At 37.0% G+C, this 27,316-nt stretch overlaps 4 protein-coding genes and 1 non-coding gene across 5 annotated transcripts; 2 read left to right on the top strand and 3 right to left on the bottom strand.

The window, feature by feature from the left end:
- The first annotated feature begins 3,633 nt into the window (after positions 1-3,633).
- On the top strand, positions 3,634-10,602 carry sdr42e2 (short chain dehydrogenase/reductase family 42E, member 2). The gene is made up of 12 exons (XM_024271367.2): positions 3,634-3,703; positions 4,302-4,754; positions 5,252-5,347; positions 6,145-6,202; positions 6,297-6,415; positions 6,497-6,572; positions 7,145-7,227; positions 7,700-7,837; positions 8,378-8,443; positions 8,830-8,893; positions 8,975-9,048; positions 10,250-10,602. The coding sequence occupies exons 2-12, from the start codon at positions 4,317-4,319 to the stop codon at positions 10,478-10,480; spliced, it is 1,443 nt and encodes a 480-aa protein (XP_024127135.1). The 5' UTR covers positions 3,634-3,703; positions 4,302-4,316; the 3' UTR covers positions 10,481-10,602.
- Positions 10,603-11,095: 493 nt separating this feature from the next.
- On the bottom strand, positions 11,096-11,177 carry trnal-uag. The gene has a single exon. It is a non-coding gene; the product is annotated as a tRNA-Leu (tRNA).
- Positions 11,178-13,859: 2,682 nt separating this feature from the next.
- cdr2a (cerebellar degeneration-related protein 2a) lies at positions 13,860-18,361 on the bottom strand. The gene is made up of 7 exons (XM_024272671.2): positions 18,141-18,361; positions 17,147-17,259; positions 16,038-16,186; positions 15,775-15,951; positions 14,933-15,238; positions 14,566-14,848; positions 13,860-14,487 (listed from the first exon to the last, which is right to left on the bottom strand). Exons 1-7 carry the CDS (start codon positions 18,217-18,219, stop codon positions 14,236-14,238), a joined length of 1,359 nt encoding a protein of 452 aa, XP_024128439.1. The 5' UTR covers positions 18,220-18,361; the 3' UTR covers positions 13,860-14,235.
- A 312-nt stretch (positions 18,362-18,673) lies between these two features.
- Positions 18,674-23,355, top strand: mfsd13al (major facilitator superfamily domain containing 13a-like). The gene is made up of 8 exons (XM_024272672.1): positions 18,674-18,734; positions 18,987-19,169; positions 19,740-20,054; positions 20,138-20,566; positions 20,664-20,818; positions 20,902-20,985; positions 21,450-21,593; positions 22,206-23,355. The coding sequence occupies exons 2-8, from the start codon at positions 19,017-19,019 to the stop codon at positions 22,345-22,347; spliced, it is 1,422 nt and encodes a 473-aa protein (XP_024128440.1). The 5' UTR covers positions 18,674-18,734; positions 18,987-19,016; the 3' UTR covers positions 22,348-23,355.
- On the bottom strand, positions 23,342-25,767 carry si:ch211-139g16.8. The gene is made up of 6 exons (XM_024272603.2): positions 25,462-25,767; positions 25,003-25,302; positions 24,840-24,925; positions 24,701-24,748; positions 24,406-24,510; positions 23,342-24,313 (listed from the first exon to the last, which is right to left on the bottom strand). The coding sequence occupies exons 1-6, from the start codon at positions 25,574-25,576 to the stop codon at positions 24,260-24,262; spliced, it is 708 nt and encodes a 235-aa protein (XP_024128371.2). The 5' UTR covers positions 25,577-25,767; the 3' UTR covers positions 23,342-24,259.
- Between the last annotated feature and the right edge of the window lie 1,549 nt (positions 25,768-27,316).

Below are 27,316 nucleotides of genomic sequence, written 5' to 3'. Positions count from 1 at the left end.
ATAGCAAACATTTGTTCACACATCTGTCATTAGCTATAAAATCCCCATTTGAGGTAGAATTTGGTATTAATAATTTAATATTTACAAAATGTAATATACAAAAAAGTCATTTTTGTTATTTGTTCTTTTTGTTGGTTTTAAAAATGAAGCACTTTTGTGAAAGATTTCTTTAAAAAAATGTAAATCACCTAAAGCACGTCTCTCATTTTAATTCTTAAATTAAATTTTCTATGCAAGATAATGAATGTTGATTTGCACTTTTATTTTCTATGTGATATTGTGTAAGATAAAACATGTCCCTGTTTATTTTATTTTATTTTATTATTATTATTATTATTTATGAATGAGTGTAACTTGAAGTAATTAATGCTATATTATCAAATTTCTTTCTGTAATAATAATAATAATAATAATAATGATATCACCATTTGTATCCTATTTGGTATATATTGTTAAGCATTTTTAAATGACTACTGGCTGTATTGAAACAATGAAAAATTGGTTAAAAATTAATCCTTTATAATACAGTTACACCAGATTTAAAATGTGTGGTCCAAATTTGAGACAGTGGTTAAATAAAGTGATTTTTCCTGAACACTTATGCCAATATTTTTGTATCTTAAACTAACATTGTTGTGAGCAAAAACTTAACCCAATGTTTGTTATTTAAAAAAAAAATATATTTTTTTTTTGTGGATTTCACTAAACGGTTTGGAATTTTTTTCTGTCAGTTTGTTGATGTAGTGGACATTACAGGGTTAAGATTTCACTCAACAGCCTTATTTATTATCAATTAAAGTTTCCCTCTAAACCTATGAACAATTTTAACACTTCGAGAAATAAATCTTAGGTAATGTGGTGTGTCATCTTGCTAGAAACTGTTTTTAAAATCTGTATTTGAAAAGGTATATGTTCAAGAAGCCAGTATAAAGTGGGATGATGTGGAGGAGATATCTCCTAAAAGGAGTGACAGCTGCTTGTCACAATAACACATTAACAGCTCTAACATTCATACTACTGGAAATGTGTATTTCTTTCCTTCTGTTGATAAAGACAAACAAACAAATGTGACTTGTATCCCAATATTCAAGATTGGAAAATTCTGTGGTGCCGTTTATAAAAGATAAAGGAAATGATGAATCCAGATCAGCAATGTGAGATCTGTGAATACGGACAGTTTACTCAGAAAAGAAATAAAGAGCCAGATGCTTGGCCAAAGAAATCTTTACAACCCGTACTTGTCTCGACTGCAGTGGGAAAAGCCGACGAATGAAGAGGTACAATCATCCATCTCCCAGTTGCCATCACACAACAGACAGTGGGGAGTAAATGGGTCTAACCTGGAGTTTCTTATGAAAAGAAATGTTTACCCTCCGCTGGGTTGGCAAGTATTTAAGTGATACGCAAAATTAAGCTTATATCTGCCAGCTGGATTTAAGACAGCCAATGATCAACCAGAATGTTAGCAAAAGTTGGAAAAAAAAGGGGAATTTGGATAATATATTTAGAGTTTAAAAGATGGAGAAATTAGAAATTAGCATGGTTTTGTGCATAAGAGAATCCAGGAAGCCACACTCCCGGATTTTTAAAGAATTTATTTGTATAACTGTTGAGAAAAGTAGAAATTTAGCTGCTAAACTCAACATTTCTACTTTTGATGTCGCTGCTGTTCCACCATAATAACTTCGTCTGTCTTAAAGAAGTTTTTATAATTCCTAAACGAAGAATTAACTCTGTTTTTAGCTCAACAAGAAAAATATGTTATTACACATTTCTGTCTTTCAACAGAATTTATCAGGTTAGTTTGAGTCGCAATAACTTTAAACGCTCATATTTTGCAAAGTATTTGTATCCAGAATAGATAGGATGTGTTTTTATATCAATTTGAGCTTAGATCTTTAAATTACCATCTTCTTTTGGTATCTGAGCCACAGAAAATGAGATAGCACAGTCTTTTTTCTTAGAAAAGAACTGTAGCTTCTTAACAGCAGCTAAATAAAGCTCTCATCTCTCACTATTATCTCTCGATATTCATATCTGAATGGCCTAAAAAGATTCCCAAGTGCAACCTTGCAGCCTTTTATAATCTGAAGCAATTAATCTGACATCTTCAATTTTAACTCTTGCCAAATAATGATTGCGTTTATCTGGCGCCCCCTGCTGCTTAAGACACTTCACGTCAGCTAAGTGGGATTCCCACTGGTTTGCAATCAACCTCCAAACTGTTCAAGATTGGAGCAGTTCTTGAACTGTGGTTAATTACTTTAGCATATTTCTGTCTACTTTTGTATGCCTTTGAAAAAATAAAGATAAACGTGTGCAGATAATTCTAAAAAACATAAAAATGGTAATAAAATAATGCAAAAATGGAAATAAATAATCTAAGGCTTTACATCACACATTGTACAAACCCAATATTTGACCATAAGCAATCTGAGATGAGACAAAGCCATGTTGTGCATAAAGATGGAGGAATTAAAAAAAAAATGTTGCAGGTCAGTGTAGGTGGCGGCTCCCTGCGGCCTGCAATTCAGGAGCATCTGAGGCAACATCTAATGAGAACGTAACTGAACTCGTTTAAAGCACAGAGTGTTGAAATAACAAAGAAGCAGCAGAAAGATGGCCCCCAAGCAGGGCAGATCTGGTTTAATGGTTCACTTAAGGTAAATTCCTCTGTCTCAGAACAGGTTTCTCTTAGCTTAAGGGTGCTTCAGATTAAAAAAAGTTAACAAATATTCACTCAAATTCTGAAAATTAAGCATTTTTTTTTTTAAATTGACCCTTTTCAGCACCTTTCCGTTGAGGTCAGGTCATCCTCCTCCTCTCTGTAATGACATGCAGAACTGTCAGATGTCAGCTCAGGTTTGGGAGCCTGTATGACGCCGAGTAAATAAAACATGAAGACTCTATTTCTGTCGTCTCCAAAAGTGTAGTCTTCTGCACGTGTGCACTCCTGCAGCTCACCTGGCAAGTATGAGGAAAACTTACCTGATGAGCTCTGAAACAGCACAACAGTTGACTTGATAATTCTCAAAATGGAGAATATTCAGCAAACAGGGGGAAAAAATGACTTTAAAAGTACTTTTTTGTAGTTTGAAGTCATTTACAAAGCTATTTTTGTTCTTGAACAGCTCAACTTTACATTTTTGTCAGATTTTTTCAAGTAAATGTTGATCTATGTTTAATAAACTGGTAATAAAGTTAAATTTAGGAAACAAAATTTAAATTGCAGCTTCTTCAATTTAAATTGAAGATCTCTAATTTTCAAAAATCATTTATAACTTTATTAGGGCCCACAGGTTTTAAAAATATGCATGAAGTTGTTACCAATTTATGAAAACTTGGTGGATTAAAACATCCTGCATAGATAATTTAAGAAAATGACGACTTTATTGACAAAAAGTGGGTTATCTTTATTTCCATTTTTGGAGATTGTGGCGGTGAATTCAAGGCTATGTCAGGATATAGAAACAAATGTCACAAACCTGATAGTAACTATCAAGATCTTCCCACACAAAATCAGTGAGTCAGATAATAACTAAACATAATGTTCAGACTTTATGGAGACTATGATGACATATATCAATATCTGAGCTAATAATACGAGTATAAATATCTACAAGTTTCCACTCGGAGCATCAGTCCACTAGATGCTGGAAACTGGATCCTCGGTGGAACCTGCACACGTCATCCAGGCATTACGGTAGGAACTTATTTAGGTGAGTCTGCAGGTGACTGACAGGCAGGTAGGTGAGAGGGGCGGAGCTTCATGGGGGAGCAGTGAAGCTTGAGTTGCAGCTCTTTCACACAACAGCCGGCACAGAAATGGCTATGAGGAGGGAAGGAGAGTCAGAAATTAACCAAGATTGATAAAGGAATTGAACTTTAAGGTGAGTTTATTGGCTTTAATGGGGGAACAGGAAGCAAGTTACGGTCATTTATGACTCATTTATTCACGGTGAACTCACCATCAGTTTTTATTTAGCATGGGAAAATAAAGTCAGTTGCAGTTTTACTCTATTTAACAGAAGAAGTTGAAAATTCAGACTTTATGGCATTAGTGATGTAAATTCTCATACAGAAATATATTTTTTCAAATAACATAAATACAAGTTACACAGCATAAATAATTTGAATAAAAGCGTAAAAAAAATGCAAAGCTTTTCCCCATTGGCTCTTCACCTCCTTGAGATTAAAGTCAGTACATTTAGTGTAAATAACATTTTCAGATAAAATCATAAAAATCCTTCATGTTTACAAATCTGACTTTCTTTGAATAATAGATATTCTCCTGTTTTTAGATCATTGGAGCACAAATGGAAGTCTACGGCCCCAACATGGGTGAGAGCGGAGCCTCTCTCTGTCAGGTGAAGCAGCTCCCCTGCCCCAGCGTCCCCCTTTCCTGTCTGCAAGCAGGTGGAAACCACAGGAGCAACCTCCCCCAGCTCACTTGCAGGCTGTCCGTGAACGGCGTGGCCTCTGCGGTGACCCCCGGCCCAACGCCGGCCATCCGGAACAGGGTGAACGGAGCCACGGCGGGTACCCGCAGCAGCTCGGAGTGTATGGCCTCCACACTGGGAGAGGATGCTGTAGCAGCCCGGGGGGCTTCCAAAGGGAAGGTTTTGGTGACAGGAGGAGGGGGATACTTTGGATTCAGGTTGGGAAGAGACCTGGCCAGTCAAGGATTCACTGTCATCCTTCTGGACATTTGCAAGCCTCCCTGTGATATTCCGGATGGAGCAACTTTTTATCAGGTAAATAAAAGATAATTAATGAAAATCAACTGATTTAAAACAATCCTAAACCTAAAATAAATGTACATTTAATTTGGTGTTTTGCTGTTTGAATCAGTGCAGTCCTTAAATTTGAAGCACTTCTTCTTAGAAAAACTGTCAAATCTCAAAAAGCACTTTCTCAAAACCTTTTTGATGCTGTAAGCCTGCTGGTTTGAGCGGTGCAGCTCGGCGCAGACGTGTAAATCAGCTCTAGTATTACGCCTCTCTGGTCGGCTGCTGGCTGGAAACAGACACAGGTGAGTGATCTGTCTCAGAGCAGCAGCTGCCGGCTGGGTCACAGCAGGTGGAGACATGAGTCGGGTTTCACCTGCACGCCTCTCTGCAGCTCATCCTAATTATAAAAGTCCTTTCATTGGTCTTTTATTGAGTCACATGCTGCCCCACTTCTCCCACTGCTAATGATCTTTTTTAGGAAAGCATCTCTTTTGTCTGATTTTATTTAATTTTTTTTACAGAGTGACATTCGGGATTATACCTCCCTCTATAAAATATGTGAAGGGGTGGAATGCGTCTTCCACACGGCGGCTTACGGCATGTCTGGGCCAGAGCAGGTGACTGACTGTCCTCCATCTTTTTTTTCGGTTGTACTTCTAAACAACAACAGACCAAAATGATGGACAACTCTAATATTAGGCAAATATCCCTGAGCTTAAACAAACACTCCGCAGCAGTGATGGTTCATTCAAATGTTTTTTGGGGATCATAATCGCAGACAAGGAAACTAAAGTGAGAAGCTAATGTAATTTTCTAGGTGTGTTTGATTTTCACATTTACATTTGCGGAGTTTCACAGCCACAAAACTTTTCTTTTTGGTTAAAAATAAATTAACAGCAGCTGGATATTTCCATTTCTAAGACAAATTAAAATTATACCAATAAACATTTTATACTTGAACCAAAAATATAAAAAATGAAGGATAGGAAAAACTTAAATGTAAATACTTTAAAAAAAAAGAAAAGCTTTTCTTATTACTTTAACTAAACTCACAAAAACAAGCTAAATAAATCCCTTTTTGATTTGTCAATATAATTTAATACATTTTTTAGTATATTAAATGCAACTTTACTAAATGTATCTGTATTTTCTATAACAGAAGCTGTCCTGATAAATAGGATCAATATTGACGCAACAAAACTTTTATTTTTTCAAATGTTTTCACACTCCAGAGACATTCTTTCCAAATCTCATCCATTTATCAATTAGTAGTTTTCAGCCAGCTTTTGAGATGTTAAACGAGATTCAGTTCAAACACACTGAACTGGTTTTTACAGACACGTGTGGGAAGCTATTGTGGTGTCTTGTCTTTTGCTTTTCATAAAAACTGTGACATCCTTGTTTCGGCTTCCAGCTGAAAAAGGAACAGGTGGAGTCCGTCAACGTCGGAGGCACCAATAATGTCATAAATGGTAAGAAAATCCCTGATGAGTTTTGCAAAATCAATATTTCATTTGTAATATTGGGATGTTTTACATTAATTCTAATAATCTGCTTTCGATTCAGTGTGTAAAGAGAGGAGCATCCCCAGACTGGTGTACACCAGCACCACCAATGTGGTGTTTGCCGGGAGAGCCATCACTGATGGCGATGAAGCTTCAGTGCCATATGTGCCCAACGATTTGGTCAGTGGGAGTTCAATAAACTTCGGTTTGAAGCATCTCAAATGATGAAATTGTGCTAAAATGTGCGTCTCTGTGCTGCAGCACATCGATCACTACTCCAGAACGAAAGCGATTGCTGAGCAGATGGTCCTGCTGGCCAACGGATCCGCACTGACAGGTACGGATGGATCAGCAGCTCGATCTGAGTCCAGAATCCAGAGGAGATTACGATCCAAGTTTGTCCTGGAGTGAAAACAGTTGTGAGAGAGAAATAAAAAAGGAAACTCAGGTTACCATGGAGACACAGCGTGCAACCTAATCAGCGGTTTAATTTAGTGCGCCATAAAAAAGGCATTATTGTTAAACAACAATTACCAAAGTCTCCCATCTGTGTATGGCAGATACATCTTTTTTTTCCTTTTTGTCTGGAGCGTCTCACCTCTCTTAGAAGTGTAAGCTGATATCCAATCAGTCACATACATTTAATCAAGCTTAAAGCACTGAGGTGTCTCATTATATACTGCATGCTGAAGTTCATGTATCTGCTGCAAGAGGAAACTTTTTCCATTACCCCGGCCAGAAAGACGTGCAGCGTTTAAACGCCTCTGCAGGTGCAGAGCAAAACTCTTTTAGTACAACAATCCCATCAGTTTCTTTAACTTCATTTTTCCTTTCAGTTTAAAATAGATATGTAAAACAGAAGCACTTTTTTGCAAACAAATGCTATAAAACTGCTATTTGTTCATAAAGGTGGAGGGGTGCTGCAGACCTGCGTCCTGCGTCCCTGTGGCATCTATGGACCAGGAGAGTGGAGGCACCTTCACAGAGTGATAGTAAGCAGACAGACGTAACTTTATGAGGACAGTGGAACCCTTAAATTTAGAAGTGGTGGTGTACACCTTAAAGGATCTGAGGCCTCTCTCACGGAAGGTATTACCGTTTAAAGAATCAGCATTATTAATGAAGATCTCAGAGCTTCCATTACAGTCCTCTTTCTCCCTGGGGTTTCCTCTGACGCAGTTTATAATGCGTTCTGTGAAAGAAGAAAAAAATGATTCTTGTTGCAGCATCAATGCCTAGAAAGATTTTATTTGAATTTTTATGAGGAAAGCCCTTTATGTGGGCGGGAGGGAGCATAGTCTTTAGGAACATTCCAATAGGCATCATTGAAATGATAGTAATCATTCCGATATTTGATATTATATATATTTTTAAAGTTAAAATGTTTTTTTACATTGGCTTTTGTGAATCTATTTGTTGATTATAATTGACCACAGCGGTTTGTCTCTGATTTTTTTTGCTCAGATGAATGTGAAGCGTCGCCTGCTATGCTTCAGGTTTGGCGACCCCAATGCCAAGATGAACTGGGTCCATGTGGATAACCTGGTGCTGGCCCACAGGCTGGCAGCAGAAGCCCTCACTCTGAAGAGGAGCTGCATCGCTGTGAGTAAATCCATCCATCCATCCATCCAGTCTCAAATTTCCGATTCTGATTCAAATTTGAATATCTATTTGCGTTTAGATCAGAGTATCATAGTCAAATGTCTTTGATTCCACCAACAACATCTGAATTTTTATGAGATATAATTTTAAAAGTCTCTAAAAAGCAGTTTTCTTAATCATTTTAATATATTTAGGAGGAATAAAATAGCTTCGAAAACTCATAAAGAAATATATTTTTTCTAAACTCAGTAAATTTTACTGGAAAATTAAGTAATGACAATTAAACGGGCTCTCATCTAGAACCCTGAGGGACACCGCAACTTATTTTAGTCAGCACAGCAGACACATGTGACCAAATGCAAATCTGATTCTTAAAAAATGACTTTAAACAGACCTACAGAGAGGTTGATGATACTTACTCGAGGCTGCTTTAAAATGTATTTTTCATCTACACACACTAAACAAAATTCTTGATTTTATGGACTCTCCTGTCTTTATTTGAAATGAAATGTGACATGCTGTGTGTTGTTGTTGTTACAGAGTGGACAGACCTACTTCATTAACGATGGAGTTTCAGTCAATTTGTTCGACTGGCTGACACCTTTGGTGAGTTCAAGTGAAAAGATGGGCTGAAATCCTTCAGCTTTTAGTTAAAGTTCCCAACAACTGTAACTTGCTAGATCAAAATGTTCTGTTCAATCTTTGAATAATAATTATCAGAATGTCTACAAATTCAAGACAAAACTAAAACAAATGAATTCAATCTATAAGAATTAGTCATTTTTCCCAAAATTAAAAATGATGTGGGATACACCTCCGACCAAATGGTCCACAGAACACATTTATAATATTTTTGTGTTACACTGATGTCACTATGGGTTCTTATGGGTAAATCTCATCTAGATTTTAGCATGATGGGGAGAAAATAAAATAAATTTGGAAGTTTAGTAGACAAACAATGAATTATATAAATGTTTCCTCTCTGCTGACAGTTTGAAAAGCTGGGCTACAGCAGGCCGTTGATACATCTGCCGTTTTCTCTTGTCTATTCAGCAGGTCATTCCTTTCTCTTTTTTTACATACATTTCCTGTGACACGTTAAAACAGGGACGTAACTCAATTTTCCTCTTTTTCCAGCCATCATGGTGGAGTATTTACACCTGATTCTGAGACCGGTGGTCGAAGTGCCTCTCCTTTTCACCAGAAGCGAGGTGGGTACAGCAGTGACGCTAACCAGGGACGTCCTCACATCTTCAGCCCGCCATCTGTAATAATTATGAGCCGGTTGAAGCAGACAGGTTGGAGCTGTTGAGCCTCTCATCTTTCAGTCAGGTGTTCTCGTCGTGCAGAATATTCAGTCAGTGATACTGAAGTGCTGCAGGACCAGTCTCTCCTGAAAGCTTTATTCAGAAATATCTCCTGCATGCTGCTTGCATTCCAAAGTTTTCACTTTTTCAAAGCTTTTTTTTGCAACATCATTGCATACTACCTGATAAATTAATTATTTTTAGCTGCTCCTTTTGAGATAATGTTTTTTTTTTTTTTTGGTGGAAAAACAGGTTAATTTATCGTTTTGTGCCGAAAAAACAAGTGACAGATAAAGAGCTACATTCATTCTTGTGTTATCACCAGAAAACAGGCTTTGTTGTTGTAAAAACAGGCAGAATTTATCACAGCCTGTTGAAAGGGATTGTGCTGACCTTCTTTATCTATGTCAATGTTTCTACATAGGCTTTTTTAAAAAAAAAAGTGGGATAACATTTTCATTAACTTTCCTGGAGGAGGCTCTCGGTCTGAAGGAGCCTTCGTCCCAGCCTGGCAGGCCCTCATGAATGTGTGATGAAGCAGAAACCAAAGCCGAGCGTCGTGGTTCTCTGCCCGTGCCTCATTCTCTTGGACAGCTGCTGGCTGGGAGATCAATGATTGTCGCGTGAATAAAATATAAACTGCTGTGGGTCAGAACAGGAAGTTCATTACAGAGTCCACAGGAAGTGACTTCAGCGCGGTGGTGGTTGCTATAGTGAGCAGAACGACCTCTTGTTTGACACTCATGTGATTCTGGAAGCCCTTAAACTTTAAATTGTGCAAGAATGGTGGGATGTTTCAGATGCCATCTCAGTGAATGATGGGAATTCTTTTTCCCACAAGTCTAGTTTGTCTTCACTTCAAGGAATAAGATGTTCTCGTAGATACACGTCACAGGTAAAGCAACTGGAGGGCTTTACAGTTTAGATGATAGTCGAGTCCAACAGGCTGAGCAAGACTTTAGAACTTACGAACCACAGCTTAGTGTGAGTCACTGCAAAATAAGAGGCGTTAAAGTAAAGAACAAATACAATAAACTCTTCTAATATCATTGATGGTTCATTAAACTGATCCATGACAGAACAGATTTGTCATCTTCTTCTGCAGGCCAGGAACATCACAGTGAACCACACCTTCAAAATCGACAAGGCCCGCCGAGACCTGGGCTACTGCCCCAAGCCCTACAACCTGGGGGACTCTGTGGAGCACTACCTGAAGAGCCAGCAGACTCCCTCCCCTTCGCTGAGCTGGTCAGCCTCCCAGCTGCCCCTTCTGCTGCTGATGGCGTTCGTCTTACTGGCACTTATCCTGTATTTCTTAGTTCTTCAAATCAACTGAAATATTTAGCACAGACGGTAGAAGCAAAGACTGTTATTCATCTTGGACCTCTTTTGTTTTGTTTTCTCTTGTAAAAGGGGCTCTGTAGATAGACAGACTAATAAACAGAACTGAAGAAGTGAGTCAGCATTTTATTTATTTAGTGATGTTAAGTTATAATTATTTCTGGTATTTACTGAATAATTTATTGTGCTTAAAGAATGCTTCCATAATTTGTGAAAATGTAAATACTAAACCTCAACAATTTTAAGAGCTGAGAAAGTTGAAATTTTGTATACATTACAAAATAAAAACATAATAAATAGATGTGATTTCTATTCTATATGTGTCATTAAATAATTACATTGTTAATTGTGTTTTCCCTATTAAAAAAAACATTTGTTGAAATCATTGCTGTGTCTGCAGTTCTGCCTGTCATCATTGTTTAATATTTCTTATTTCCACAAGAGGGCGAGCTTGAACCATGTAAACAATTTCAACGTCAGATCTTTTAAAAGGAGAAATATTATTAAGTTATGGAGAGTTTTGTGAGTAATAAGAACCATTGCCCTTTAACATGTGAAATTTTTAATTTTGTTGAAATGTTAAAAACTAAAACCAATAATATGAATCACCTGGCAGCGGTGGGATTCGAACCCACGCCATCGAAATGACTGGAGCCTAAATCCAGCGCCTTAGACCACTCGGCCACGCTACCATACGAACACCTTTGGACAATTATCATGATTTTAAAAATACCATCAAGCCATTCAGAGTAAAAGTATGTAATGTTAATAGCCTTACAAACACATGTTGTTCGTTTTATTTTTTATCTAACCAATACATAAATGTAAAATTTCAACTTAGCGCTAAAACTGATGCACATAGTGGCTAATGGGATCTGTAATCTCTGTTTATTTTGCTTGTGCAATTTTCCATGACTGGCCCAGTTTTTCACATGGGCCCACTGCTTACCAGACACTTTTTTTAGATTAGAGTAAGTCTGCTTTGTTCTTTTCAGACGTGTGCCTTGGATTTGACGTATCTAGGTCAAATTTAGGAAATCTAAATTCCCCAAATTTGAAAGAAGGGACGGGGAAAACATGCAAATGACCTTACTATTTTTGACCCAAATAAACTGAGAAACAAAAGTATCATTGATTCAGGAGACTGTGTCATGTTTGTTTTACTGGATCAATGGGATTGGGTCTATTTCCTCAAAAGCAAGACCATGTCAGCATTTTTGTCACCATATCACACTTTAATCAAATCTAAAAATTTAGTAAAATACCAAATCCTACAGTTTGATCCAGTCTGTGATGGTGGAGGTACGGGTCATCAGGTCATCTCCATTGTTGGGTCTGAAGTCTCCCACCTTTCAGCCAATAGCACTGTTACATCCTGGATATCAAACCAGCTTTTGGCACCTTTGGAACTGTGAGCATCTATAGTGGATCCAGCATGTCAGCAGCTCTAGAACATACGAGATGAAGGCTGTACTGATACAGATGACACCTCAAACATCAGTGACTGTGAAGAGTTCACACTTCAAGCAACATGGGATCTGTGTCTCCAGACTCTTCCTCCACAGTGATTTTCCTCATGAAATTCAGAATCAACTTTTATCCAAAAAGAGAACTTTGGACCATTGAGTTCTTTTTCTCCTTACCACAGCACTTCTGACTGGTTCAGGATTGGCTTGACAAAAGAAAGACAACGTTTGTAGTCGATGACAATAACCTCAGTCCACTTCTTATGATACTCCCACAAATACTTGAGTGGATTTTGCTTGATATTTTTTATTTCCTGCCACACTTTTCTCTTCCTCTCAGTTTTCTATAACTGCAATAATGCTTGATCACAGCACTCTGAACAGCCAGCTTGTTTTGTGGCTCCCCGTCTTCGTAAAGGATGTTGATAACTATCTCCCAGGCATTTCTCTGAGCTGTTGGCCCACACCAAGACTCAGAAAACCTCTACCCGGTGTTTTGAATTGATTACCTAACTGGAAGTGACAAAGACTTTTAAAATTTTTTGTCTACAGTATGTCCAATGATAAAAAAAAGGTTTCATTTTATGACTCACAAAAATATTGAACTTTTTACAATTTACATTTTTTTTTAGATTTAACTTAATGAAAAACACCAGCAACCCAAGTTAAAAAAAAAAAAAAACTTGCTATCAAGACATCAATGACATCCCAGGAAAGAAGAAAATGTTAAATTATATTTTGGAAGTGAGTGAAAAAAGATTAACCCTTGATGAATTATTGTGGGAAAAAAGAAAACTTTTCTGAAACTTCCAGAAAATTCAAGGTCACCGCACAGGGATAAAAGCACAAATATAAAACACGGGGTTGTAGTTTTATATACCAGAACACAGGCAAATTTAAAATCTATATAAGTGTACAGATTGAGATAAATTTAAATAAACATATTTTTTAAATTAATTGGTTTTCTTAAATTGATTTAAAATGTTTGATTATTTTAGTAAAATCAAAGATCTTTATTAGTTACCTGTTGTTTAAAATCTGTCTGTTCAACAATAGTATAATGTCTGGATTGGTTCAGCTTGTAATCCATTGAAGGCGTGTATTGGAATGTACCATGCCAGTAAACTCTCTAAAAAGCATCTTTTCCTCCTGGGCTACATTCTCCATAATTTTGTGTGTCACTGCTAAAGCGTAGGGAGATCGGAAGACTTATTCCAATATTTGCAAAACAAAAATAAAAAGAAATTATGAGTTCTAACACTACAGAAATACTTTTTGTACAATCGATTTGTTGTTTCTTTTCAAAACTTTAGACTGGCTTAATACTTTAATCCTGTTTTACTGCAACCTTTGGTACAATTATGCCAGTCGAGAAACAACCATTCAAAATAATATCAAAAAAGGCTTCAAGAGACAAATATTTGACCTAGTATTGAAGTATTAGAATAGATTTTATTAGTTAGATACTAAAAATTTGCAGTCTTTTTGAGAAATGCCTATAAGAAAACACATTTTCAAAATCTTTGAAACAGCATTTTCTAAATTACAAAATCAATAACAAATGTTAAAACAATACATATTATTTTCATTTTTATGTGCATATTACAAAAATATACATAATTTGAATTCTAGTTGCTGAAAATCTAAATATTTTCAGTTAGTACACATTACTAACTTCGTAAATCATTATTAGAACTGTTGTAAAGTACATTGTTTCATTTTTTTAATAAACTATTTAACACATATATGTATAACAAAGCAACAATTCAAGTCAGCTGAACAATACACTTTAAACTTGAGCCGACAATGAAAATAAATTAAGATTTACTGCTCTTATATTTTGTTAATAAATACACAAAAAAAATGATCCACCACACACCAAAGGGCAGACGAGTGATCTGCAGCTTGTTTTTTTTTTTTCTAACTACCTATAATAGCCCCAACTGTTCAGTTATCCATTTTCAACTTACGATCACACCAGCTAAATCTTAAAGATTATTTGCCTTGGAGTTTTGCAGTAATACGACATTTCTAGAAATGCATAAATACTACCAAATCTTGAAATTCCACATTCAACAATTACTCAAGTGGTCAACATTATATAAAGTATTAGAGGAGGTAACACTGGATATTACAGTTTAGATATGCAGTCAAATTAATCACATTTACAGAACGTTTTTCAGCAGGATGAATTAAAACCAACAGTGCAAACTAACAAATATGTCTTAAATGTAATGACCAAAGCAGAAAGAATATACGACATTCTGAGGAGTTTAACAACAGATTATGAGGAACTGCTGATGGGACACCGGCTCTCGCTGAGGTCATCTTTGGTCTTCTGGATGCAGGTGAAGATCTCCTGGAAGAGAGCCTTGTACTCGGGTAGACGGTTGTCTTCAGGAACAGGCGTCAGATCGGTTGCGGTGGAGCTGGACAGACGGCGAACGCTTGCAGAGGGACTGCTGGACGTCTGGACCTCTTTATGACTGAGCCTCTCCGTTTGCTGACACTGCTGCAGCAGTTCGTCGTATTTCACCTGGATGGACAAACATGTTCAAAGGTGAGCGTCACCAAAGGGGAACTCTCCAAATGAAGAGAAGTTAAAATGACTCGCCTGCAGAGCGCTGTACTGGGCATCCACCTCATTGAGCAGAGAAATGCCTCTCTGTTTTACAGCTTCTGCACGTCGGATACACATCTGCTCGTGACCACGGCGGATTTCATCTGCGTTTGCTGCTCTTAAAATGCTGTCGCTGTGACGCCTGTGTCTGCTGACGGGGCTCGCCTCCTCTACCTTTTCCGCTTTCTCTTCTGTCTCACTCTGGTTTAGACACGGCCTTTCCTCTGAGGCAAAGAAAATGGTTTCAGGCATCAGCAGCTCCTCAGGTCTTCTAACACTGAGAAAAGAAAAAGAACACGCACACTAAAGATCTGCATAAATAAGGAGGTCGTTTCACTTCTTAGGCATAATCATCTCCAACCTTTTGTTGCAGTCAGCCCTCCACAGAAGCCGGAGCTGCTCCACTTCCTCCTCCAGCTCTCTCTGTCTGGTCTGACAGCCGGCGAGCAGAGCCAACCGATGCTCTAGGTTTGAGTTCTCCCTGGATGTCAGCTCGATCTCCTGCTCCGCCGCCTCCCTGCGGCTCCGCTCGGCAGATATCTGCCTCTGGAGAGTTTGGATGGAGCGCTGAAGGGTTTGGTTCTCCACCTCCAGGGTATCCTCTTTGTCTTTGTCACAGAAGAAGTTCTTCCTGGCTGACCAGAGTCCCTCAGTGTGAGCCGGATACCTGAGGCAAAGAAAACATACATACACTTTCAATGGGATCCAATTTATCTCATTTGCAGTTTCTATGTATATAGTATTACAGCTATATATTTTTTTTACATCTAAAAGCAAGTTAACCAAAGAGATCCATTATCTAAGAGTGTTTAATCCATGCAGGTATTTAGTGTAACAGACAATGAGATATGCAGCAGTTTGAAGGAGCTGTCTGGTGCGTGATGTATTAGCACACTGCTGACAATGGCGAAGATTAACTTCCCTGACCTGTGGATTATGTCTAAACTAAGTACGTTGTTCTAAATGACCTGCAGATGTCAATTCAGCAAACAAGGGCTGAGGGTGTTAAGGGTTAGCTAAAGATCATTTCAGGAACTCACTGCTGGATGTCACTCAGATCCTGTTCACTGTTTTAAAGCGTCGTTTTTATCCTCCGTATTGCCAAACGCGTACAGGAAATGGCAACAGAATACCGCAAAATTTCCCTACTTTTTGAAATACATTTGCATCACATCCTAGAGAAATGCGAGTAACAATCTTTACCAGGCTTGATGTAAGTCATACAGCTCCTTGAGACAGGAAACACTCTGCGCTCCAAGACTGCGCCGCTGCTCTGCCAGCTCTCGCTTCCTCCGCTCCTCCTGGGCAGTTTTTAGCTCCTCTATCTGTGCCTGCAGGTCCTCCATGTAGGTCTGAAGGTCCCCAATCGTTTCTGTAAGACTATATGGAGAAAAGGAAAACTATAACCACGGGATACATTTTTTTAGCATTCAGAATAAACAGTCAAGGTGGGTTTAAAGACTAACCTTTGGATCTTGTGTTGGGCCAAACGGTTGTCCTGCACTATTCTCTGGTTGCTTTGCTCCAGATCTCTGGCTGCACCGTCCAGCTGCTCATACACTTTGGAATGATGGTCGTTCATCTGACGCAGCAGGTCCACCTGTTTGGTCAGGTACTGCCATGCAACAGAAAACAGATTCATTTACTTATTTGCATTTATTTTTCCACCACATCCTTGTCATTCACAGATTTGATTATATGACTCAGAATCATGGTAGAAAAGAGACATTTTTTAAACTTTAAACATGAGAGTACAGAATGGTAACAGCATGAGCTTTTTAAAAACCTTTCTTTAATTACACCAGCTTTCAAAACAATTACATTTACATAAAAAAATATTTTTTTAAAAACAGGTTTTGTGCATAAAATAAGTTGTGTGTGCATGAAAAATATTCAGGATCAGATGCAATACCAGTGTCTAGTATAAACTCAAACCCCAAATTAGATTTAAAAAGACATCTTTAAATAATTATAGAATAAATGACTTTTTGCGAATATTTAGACAGACGTTTTTTATTTTCACCTTTACAACAAAGACATCAGCACTGAGTGTTTTGTGTTACGCTCACAATTTCTCCCAGATTTGAGTCTTTCTGGTGTCAGGCAGTACAAGTGGGTCAGGGGTCATTGAGATTTTTTTGGGGATTAACATATTACGCTTCATAAATCCTCACGCCACCACACTCTCACTATCGTAAGCAAACTAAGGTTCTTATCGATGATGATCTGCTGAGGGATGCGTCATTGTCGTCTGCACATGCCAAAATGCTGTGATATGAAAGGCTTAGTGCAAAAATCCAGAAAAAATAAAAAAATCTGTCATTTTAGGGAATTGATAATGTTCTGTGTGAATACTCTTCCAAATATGTGAAATTAGAATCGAATGAATATATAATATAGAATCTTGTGGTAATTTTCTCATAATTTGGCAGACATTCTACCAAATGTTTTATTAAAAATAATTTGTTTTTCCTCCTTTTCTCCAGACTTTTTCCAATAATTTATGTAATCCAATCCTGAAATATTTTTCTTTTTGCTACATCAATCTCAGAACTGCCTTTCAAAGATGCATCACCTCTATCTCCTGAATCTGCTCCTGGTTGGTTGAATGCATGTGCTGCAGGGCCTGCTCCAGCTCATGGTTCCTGTCGAGGAGAGTTTTCCCCAGCTCTGCTGCCAAGTGTAGGTCTGCAGGAAAAAAACATGTAAACACACTGCTGTAAACACTTGCCACCAACAGAAATGGGCTTATATAAGCAGAACAACCTGAAACACACCATTGATTGTATAATGCTATTAGCATTTGTCAAAGGAATAGAAATTCTTCATGTGATCGTTTCTTCTGGGGAATTCTTTCAAGGTCTTAATTCATGTTCAGAAACATTGCTCCAAAGGGCAGATTTTTCATGAGAATACAAGATAAAACAAATGTAAGTTTAACTCAAACATTCAATTTTAGTGTCTGAGCTTTAAATCCCTCTAAATTCAGCCATCTAAACATTCAACATCTTTCTTTCATCCTTCTACTGAGGAATGCAACAGGAAATTGTGCCCCTTTGGTTAGTAAATAAATCAATAGTAAAACATGCAGAAAAGTAAATGTAAAAATGTTATAATAAAAAATGGGGAAAAGGTTATTTTATTTTGAAGGGACAAAACAGTTTTTAAATTGTTTTTGTAGTTAATTTTAAATAACGTTTTTCAAGCAACATTAAACCAATTTCAGCTTCACTTAAAAAAGACAAACCTTTTCATACTTATTTTGAGTATATTCTATGTTTAATGCAGTTTATAAACTAAAACAATAAGTGTTTGAACTGTTGCTCCTTATGCCCCAGCAGCTTCCACCGCATGACCCGTGTCACAAGAGTCCACTACAATTTCATTTCACTCTTTAATGTTCATTCTAACATTTTTGTTTTATTTTAAGGCAGAATTCGCCGAGTTAAAACACATTTTAAAGTAATAATAAGATCAGTAATGACAAGAGTGACGCATCATCCCTCAGACCTGAGGTCATACAAAGTTTCAGGGTGCGTCCACTCCACAGCCGGGCGAGCGTCGCTTACCGTGTTCGAGCTCTTGAGGGTTGTACCAAGACTCCTTGTTCTTCTCAAATTCTTCCTCCAGAATCATGTCGGTCAACATTTTAAGGCAGAATGAGCCGCGATGGAATCAATGATGATCTGACAACAAAGTCTTGTTACTGAAGCAGCTTGAACTTGTCCGCCGTCTCCACCAGGCAGGAGGGAAACGTAAACTGCATCCTGCATCCTGCATGTGAGAGGCTTTAAATATCGCTCACAGCGACGTGGCAAATCCGCGCACACACCCGGCATCCGGTAGGAGGCAGAGTGACCCACTAACAAATAAAACAGACAAAAATAAACGTTACATTTTATTAACATATTATTATTTTTACAAATATATACAATCAATAAATAAGTATTTCTCTGTTTAATTCATAGCCATTGTGTATTAAAATAAATATTTTTCGCCTTTATTTCCGGTTTAAAATGACTGACATTAATATAAACCAATTACCAAGCAGCAAGAGGAAGGAGTTGTTTCTAGTAGCCAATCAGATGTTTGTTTGTGGAGATAAAGCCCCGCCCCCCAACCAGGAACAAACGAGTTGAACGAGATTTCATTGTAGCTGCCAGGTGAACATTGTTTTTGCACAACTTATATTTTAATAGGAATTTAAATTGGAATAATTGTGGCAAAAATATTATTTTTCTGTTGCATTTGTGTCTAATTGAGCATTTTTAACGATTTCTTGCTAAGTGTCGCTGTACTGTCTAGAGGGGGGATAAATATTTGCAATGCTAACTGAAGTGTTTATTCAGTAAGACGCCTTAGTGTTTTCTTGTTCGATCAGCCGATGCTTTGGCTGAGCTCTCGCTTTTCTTAAGTGTGTCAACTGTCGCCCCGGAAAACCCAAAATGATCCGACGTCTGGGGATTAATCCTGCAGCTTTGGCTTACGCCATGACCACCCTCGGGTCAGGCATGATTAATAATATTTTCAGCTTCTACTATGTCAAACTCTTCCTAAACAAGTACCAAATATCTGAAGGAGCATTCCACCAATCACAAGTGAGTATTTTGCAAACAACACCTTTAAATGTCACATAAACTTAATATCAGATACTACTTTTCATAAATACTGTGTTATTAATAATAAAATTCAAGCAAATTAATTTAAGATTTTACAGTATATCCATCGAGTGAAAGATAGACTAAGAAGATTATTGTTTTTTTTTTTTAATTGCTGAAATTTTGGTCAAATTTAGCAGAATTTATCATCAAAAATCAATTTTTTATTATTAAACTTTATTATTTTGGGGGAAAGTGTAAATGGTCCATCTCATGTTTTAATGTATCCCATAAGGACTTAAAATCATAGTACAAATAATAGAGCAAATGCAAAATATGAAATCTGCAAGAACGTTTAATCTTATAAAGGATCTACATTTATATACATTATTTTTTCTTCTTATATTCTATGTTTACTAAGATAAAGTAAACCTCTGGTCTGTAAATATTGATGGTTGATATGCCAGTATTCATAGTGTTTTTTGTGTGGTTGTTAATAAAGTTTTCAGAAAAACAATATCAGATGTGTCCTTGTTAAGTTGTTAAATTATAGAAGAGCTATTCCCACAGGTGGTGTACATGGTGTGGAATGCAGTCAATGACCCCCTATTTGGTTACCTTCAAGACACCTCCAAAGTGCCCTGCTGCTCTCAGCGCCGCCTCTCCATCCTCTATGGTGCTCCTCTCTACTCACTGGCTTTTCTTCTGGCTTGGTTCCCATGGCGATTCTACACACCTGGGGACTGGCTGAGTGGGTTACACTTGACGGTGGCCCTCTGCGCTTTTGATGGGATGCTGACTTTTGTGCTGCTGGCTCAGTGTGCCTTGTTTGCAGAGATCTCCAATCATCACCAAAACCGATTAAGACTTATAAAATACAGCCAAGTAAGAAAAGCTTTTATTTTGTACTTTTTAATAAATTAAGTCATTGTTCTGTGCATCTCATATGCATCTTGTCGATTTGTCAGGTTGCTTCTCTGGTTGGCTCCTCCAGCATACTCTTCTGTGGAGTGCTCTCCAAAAACATGGAGGACTTCCCAGCTTTTCAGGCATTCTCAGTTCTGACTGCTGTCCTGAGCTGCGGCTGCATGCTCTACACAGGCTTCCACAGCGAGAGCCGCTTTGATAATAAAGCACCTGAAGCAGATACTCCGAGGTCTGTCGATTGTGCCTCCAGTCAAGCTGCGGGTTCCGTCTCCATGATGTGGAAGCTGACATGGCAGATTCTGACTAACAGAGACTTTCAGCTGTTCGTGCTCATGAACTTCTTCCAGGTGTTCATGTTGGCTTTCTTTAATAATTTTACTTTGATATTAACGGAGCATCTGATACCTCCAGACGTTCTTTCGTCATTGGCTAAGAGTGTCATGTATGGAGCAGGATTCATCTGCCCGCAGGTGACGCCTAATAGAAACTCGGATCTTTTTCCATCAAATAATGGAAAATGATAAATGCTTTATATAATTCTATCCTTAATTACTGTCTTTGTATCAGTTATTAGTGTTGGTCAGTCAAGGTCTGCTGCAAGATCTTGGATACTACAAAGTCATCCTCTTCACTTTCTATGTGGAAGTCGGAATGGCGATTCTCATGCTAACTCTTGGTCCTCATCATTACTATGTTCTGGCCATTTTTCTCACCACTAACATGTATGTAGCTTTGAATTGTAGTTTCCCTTTTCACCATTCCAAAGAATTTCTCACATTGTCTCCATTTTGCATGTTTTTTGCAGGGTTTTAGTCCAAGCCGCCTTCTGTCTTTTCAACCTGCCCCTGGCTGACATCATTGACACTGACATGCAGAAGCACAAGCGGAGGTAAATAAAAAAAAAAATCAGAATTATTATGCAGTGTGCACCATTCAGTTTTTAGAAAAATCAATGTAAAAATGGATCCTCCACTAATAAATACAGTACCATGGCGCCTCCTTGAGGAACTGTTGGAGAATTACTAGAGTTGGAATACTTAATCTTGTAAGGATCTGAAATGGTTAGAAGTTTTTGGACTATAATTAACGTATTACCAAAGAGAAATAAGTTATGGATCAAGTTAGTGAAGTGACAAGTAAATATTTTTATTTATACAGTTTTTAATTACTATTTTTAATAAGTTAAATTCACATCATCCCTTAAAATCTGTTTAATTGACCTCACAAAGACTTTTTTTTAAAACAGTTAACTTCAGATTGCAGTTAGTCTGTTTCTGAAACAGTTTTGTATTTTTAATGAGATACATTTTATGTTTATGTTTTTTTTTTTTTAATATATCTTGTCTTCTCTAGCTCTCCTTTGTCCTCCATGGTGTTTGGAACGAATGCGCTGTTCACTAAGCCGGCTCAGTCTCTGGCGCCGATGATAGTTCTTAACATTCTAAACCAGTATGGATATGAGCAGCTGAAGGATCCGGGCCAGAATACAAACCCAAGGTATGGATAGGTTGAAGAAATATGTGGATTGAGAGGTTTAACGTGTTCTAGTTAGTTTATTTTAAGGTTACATCAACAGATGATTTTAATTTCTGTTTCTGAGCAAATACCTATGTGTACAGCCTGACAGTTCCTTTACATGTTTGAATTATTTTTAGAACATAATTTCCTTTTGCTAAAGCAGAAATGGAAGGAGCTCGGGTAAAAAGGTATGAATATGTGGCATTAACTGCCTAAAAAGAAGTTTCACTTTCATTTAAGCTTTTTTTCCTGTATGGTGGCTGATTGACCTGCTGCACAAGAACAAAAACCTGCCCATCAAGAAAAACCTCTACATTTTTACATCCAGAAACATCCGGTTTAGTTAAAGCCTTTACTTTTATACCTTCTAAGATTTAAAGAAGATGGAGTTTGCCAGTTCAAGTAGTCAAGCAACAAACTTTACTCAGATATGATATGGGTACAAATCTGGTCTTACATGTACTGTTTTGTCCTCACTAATAAGCAAGATGTTTGATTTGATTGATTACTTTCTGACTTTATGTGATATTTACATAATCAGTGGTCTATGATGTGATACGAGTCATCTGATTTCTGTCTCTCTCCCTCTAGTGCTTTGGAAGGCCTCCACAGTGCCATGTTCTACTTGGTTTGTCTGGTGCCCATGTTTGTTGCAGCTTTACAAGCCCTGGCCTGGAGGCCCTTCTCCATTCGTAACAGTCATACTCTTGACGCGAAGTATGTTGACTGCTAGCATCAACAAGACATATGTGGAGGCTCTTTTGGAATCGGGTTAAAAACAATGGAAATGTTTGATTTAGAAGTTACAGTCTGTAACTTCATTCCTTAATCTCCTGCAGCTGTTTTAACTACAGCATTGAATGTGAGTTGATTAATGAACACACTGGTGACTTGAAAATAGACTCCTTGAAGTCAATGACGCAAAGTCATGAGACTGTGATAAGTGCCTTACTCTTTTGCCAATATATATATATATTTCTTCATGTTTGTATGTTCACTGGGTTCACTTTTTTCTGATAAAGTCTGATTATTTTTTTTGCTGCTGACTTCCTCCAGGAAATGATTGATGTCTTCTGATAACTTGAAAAGATGCAAGAAAAAATGAAGTAGATGCCAACACTAAAGCTAAAAACAAACTGGTTAGTGCAAACATTCACATGATTTTTCTTTTTTAGTATGAGCTCATTTCATCTAAAAATAAATGAACATTTCTACTTTCTTGACATGATAGACTCCACACACTGTTGATTTGAAAACGCAGACTGCTTTGTGCCATGAACATTTTTTTATTTAGCTAACGCACATTCATGTTTTCCTCCACAACTACATCGACACCAGTTTACAATTTTTTTAATCTAATAAGGCTAAGCTTGGAAAGCTAAAAAATAAGATAAATATGAGATATTTAAATATACATGTTAAGTCAATTGGGTGAAAGTAAAAAAATATGTTTAAACAGAAAAAATGCAGAAGTTCACATGACATAAAAATAAGTACATAATAAGTACAAAAAAAAAATAATCAAATGTTAACTGAAATATGTTTGAAGGAAAACATAATCCAATAGAAGAACAATGCAAGTTCTAATATTTTTTTAATGGGATATGTATTTGTTTGTACTTGATGAACATTGTATACTTCTATTATCTCTCTGGGTTTATGATAATAGAGCTCTCTCTGAATAATCAATGGGAATGTATTTTATATTTGTATTTTTTGATTAAAAATACATTTAAATATTTGTCTTTTTCCACTGTCATTTGTTAATTTTGTGAGATTTTTGGAATGTAAATCAATTAACAACACACAGTACGTTTTTATCTACATTACAAGAGTCAAATTTCTTTGCAAAGAGGGCAAAAAGAGTGGAAAATTTGAGAGACAGTATCGATCTGAGTTCTTTGAATCCTTAAAATGACATTAAAAGCAAAGGAGCTATTTAGTACATTTAAAACATGTTTTTTTCTACTTTTCAATACATTACATTTCTTCACATAGAACAGAATTATACGTATAATACTTTTCACAAAAATTGTCATTTTCACATTTGAAGATCAGAAATAAAACACAATTTTTTTGTCAATATTAAATTTCCATTCATATTTTTCAAAATTAAATGCTTATTAAAGACATTTGAAATAATGTGAAAAGGAAATACAAATTCAAAAGTACAAACTACTGGTTTTGATCACAGAAATAAACAAATCCACTATTCTCATTTAGCTTTGAAGGTTAACAATGACTTATAATGTAAATTAGCTAATTGCAATCAAGAAATGATCATTCTTAGTAAGTGCTGGGGGCTGCTTAGTATTGTGGGTAGGTAGAAATTTGAATATGGGCCCAGGGGCCAGACTTTGAACATACTAGCTCTACATAACTATAATTTATACATAATTGACATCTGTGTAGTTTTTATATATATATATATATATATATATATATATATATATATAACACAAGATATCAGATTATAAAATACATTTAATGGAATCCAGGTAACACTGCATCTATCTTTTGATTTTTAGTTTACAATTGAATACAGCAAATGTTCATATCTTATTCATTAAACATATTCCATCTCTTGTTTCTTGACAAAGTCTTCATTTTTAAGCAGATGGACGTCTGCTGTGTTTGCATGCAGCTCAGACATTTTGGTAGATGCTGTCAGTAGAAACGTGGCCCGGGTCTCTTTTCGTCTATGTAGAACAAAATTCAAGACATGGTGGGAAAGGACAACAGACAAAAATGATGCAATATTCTTGTTTTGTAAATTCTTACTGCAACTCACCTCAAGGGGGTTTTGTGTGGCTGTGTTTTTGCTTTTCCTCAGGTTCTCTCTGTTGTGGAGTTCTTGCAGCACGTTGCGAAAGTGGGATTTTTTCCTCACACTATCCTGTTTGCAGAAGAGTTCAAAATCCTTGTAAAAGCCTTGCATAACATCGACATTTACATTTTTTGAAGCAGTAAAACTGTCTGGTTTGTGATCCTTTCTTCTTTTGAGCTCACAGAGGCCTTGCGGTTACTGTTCCTCTTTTTTAAGTCTGTATTTTAGAGTTAAACAAAACAGAAAATATTTTATCCACCTTGACGTCTACAGATGTCTTCAAACTAGATGTTTTCTTCCAGCAATACTACAACAGAGACAAATACTTATTTAGAATAATTACATTAGGAAAATTTGAAAAAAAAAGGAAATCATTCATGTGTAAGTTTTTTTTTTACCTTCTTTAGAATGATGAACGTTACTATAGCGAGGTTAAAGATGACCAGAAGGATTAATGCCAACAACAGCAGATTTCTAGTTTTACCTAAAAGATAAGAAAGTCCTCCATAAAAATACTTCTTAGCTCTTTTCTTTCCCAGAATAACTCAGTTTTGCTCTTACCCGTCACTACAAGAGTCGTACCAAGCCCTACAAGCGGATTGCAGCATTTGGTTTTTCCTGTACCACAGTAGTAGATCCCACTGTCAGCAATATTCAACGACTTGATGGTTAAGTTTTCAGCATTCAAACTGTATGTGCCGCTGGAATTCAGGGCAAAATGCCTGTCTTCTTTGAAAACAAACCACTTGTACTCAATTTTGCCAGATGAGCAGACTGAGATGATACAAGAGAGATTTACTGATCCTCCCGTTTTGCGCCAGATCTTCTGGGTCTGCTGTAATCTGCAGTTTTCATTATTCTCTGCAATTAACAGACAAACAGGCGTTTCATCCACATTAAATTCCATTTTTTTTGAAGCCATTCTTATCTTAGATTTTTAAAAACTATTTGGAACAAGAAATCAATAAAAAAACATTTTCATTCCGTAAAACAGCTTAAATGTAGAGTTTTTTTTTTTACCTGCTCTTGAAAAGACGATCAGCAGTAAGGCCAGCCAAATCAACAGCTTCATGTCTGTCACTAGACGACTCATGAGAGATCTCATGATTTTTTGAATGTAGTGATATGACAACATCGGAAGGGCTAGCAATGCACTTCCTCAACACCTACTTCCCATTTGCTCTTTTGTAATGAGGACATAAAAGCCAACGTCATGGTTTTATATGCACTTATTTCAAATAACTATGCGTTTTGGTATGAAGTAAGCAACTTTTTATTTGTTTTAAACTCATTATTTTGAAGAAAATGTAAAAGAAGCAAACTTAATTCAGAGGTTGAATACTTTTTAACATATTTGCTTCCATATAACTTATTTTCAATAAACGTAAATATGTTTTTAAACCTCAGTTTAAACAATTTATTATACCAAAATCAGGAAGTGTAAATGTTGCTCTGTTTGTTTGCAACTATTAGTGTTTCCAGACTGCATGTGTGTGTTTCTAAAATTACAGCATCACCTGTGTCATCTCCACACATGCACACAATATTTTTAGTGACACTTGACCTTTTAACACAACATGTGAGACACAAAGTCAAACATTTGTTTCTGTTAGACATAACAGAACTGAATTTAAGGAATACAACTTAAAACTAAAAACAATATTATTTAAATTATGTATTTTACAAATATATCTATACTTTTTAAAAATATTGTGATGTTATTATTGACAAATGAGTCCTTCAGGATGCTTCAATTTTATGAGGTAAACTGTATTTATTCATCTATGTCCTGGAATATTTTAAATTTAGATTTATGATGCATATTATTGAAAAAACAAATTATTTGAATCTTTACTTCAACAGTTTTTGACTGAAGATTCACTTGAATTTTTTTAAATGCTAGTAATGTTTAATAATTGCCAGATCTTCTTTTTTCGTGCTGAAACTCTTCTGTCACACATCACACCTGACACTTTTCTCCACCCATTCCAACCTGCTTGCACTCTCCTCTTCACTTCTTTTCCACACTCTCCATTACTCTGTACTGTTGACCCTAAATACTTAAACTCCTCCACCTTCTTTATCTCTTCTCCCTGTAACCTCACTCTTCCACTCTGGTTCCTCTCATTCACACACATGTACTCTGTCTTACTGCGGCTAACCTTCATTCCTCTCCTTTCCAGGGCAAACCTCCACCTCTCTAACTCCACCTCCACCTGTTCCCTGCTCTCACTACAAATCACAATATCATCTGCAAACATCATAGTCCATGGTGATTCCTGTCTAACCTCATCCGTCAGTCTGTCCATCACCATTGCAAACAGGAAGGGGCTCAGAGCTGATCCCTGATGTAATCCCACCTCCACCTTGAACTCCTCTGTCACCCCTACAGCACACCTCACCACTGTCTTACAGCCCTCATACATGTCCTGCACTGCTCGGACATACTTCTCTGTCACTCCAGACTTCCTCATACAATACCATAGTTCCTCTCTGGGCACTCTGTCATAAGCTTTCTCCAGATCTACAAAGACACAGTGGAGCTCTCTCTGACCTTCTCTGTACTTCTCTATCAACATCCTCAAAGCAAATGTTGCATCTGTAGTGCTCTTTCTTGGCATGAAACCATACTGCTGCTCACAAATGTTCACTTCTGCTCTTAGTCTGGCTTCCACTACTCTTTCCCACACCTTCATTGTATGGCTCATCAGCTTTATTCCTCTGTAGTTACCACAACTCTGCACATCTCCCTTATTCTTAAAAATGGGCACCATCACACTTCTCCTCCATTCCTCAGGCATCTTCTCACCACCTAAGATCCTGTTGAACAACCCGGTCAAAAACTCCACTGCCATCTCTCCTAGACACTTCCATA

The sequence above is a fragment of the Oryzias melastigma genome, linkage group LG8, assembly GCF_002922805.2.
Source record: "Oryzias melastigma strain HK-1 linkage group LG8, ASM292280v2, whole genome shotgun sequence".
NCBI lineage: Eukaryota > Metazoa > Chordata > Actinopteri > Beloniformes > Adrianichthyidae > Oryzias > Oryzias melastigma.
Note: the sequence above shows the minus strand (reverse complement) of the source record. Positions and strands in the feature narration are given on the sequence as shown.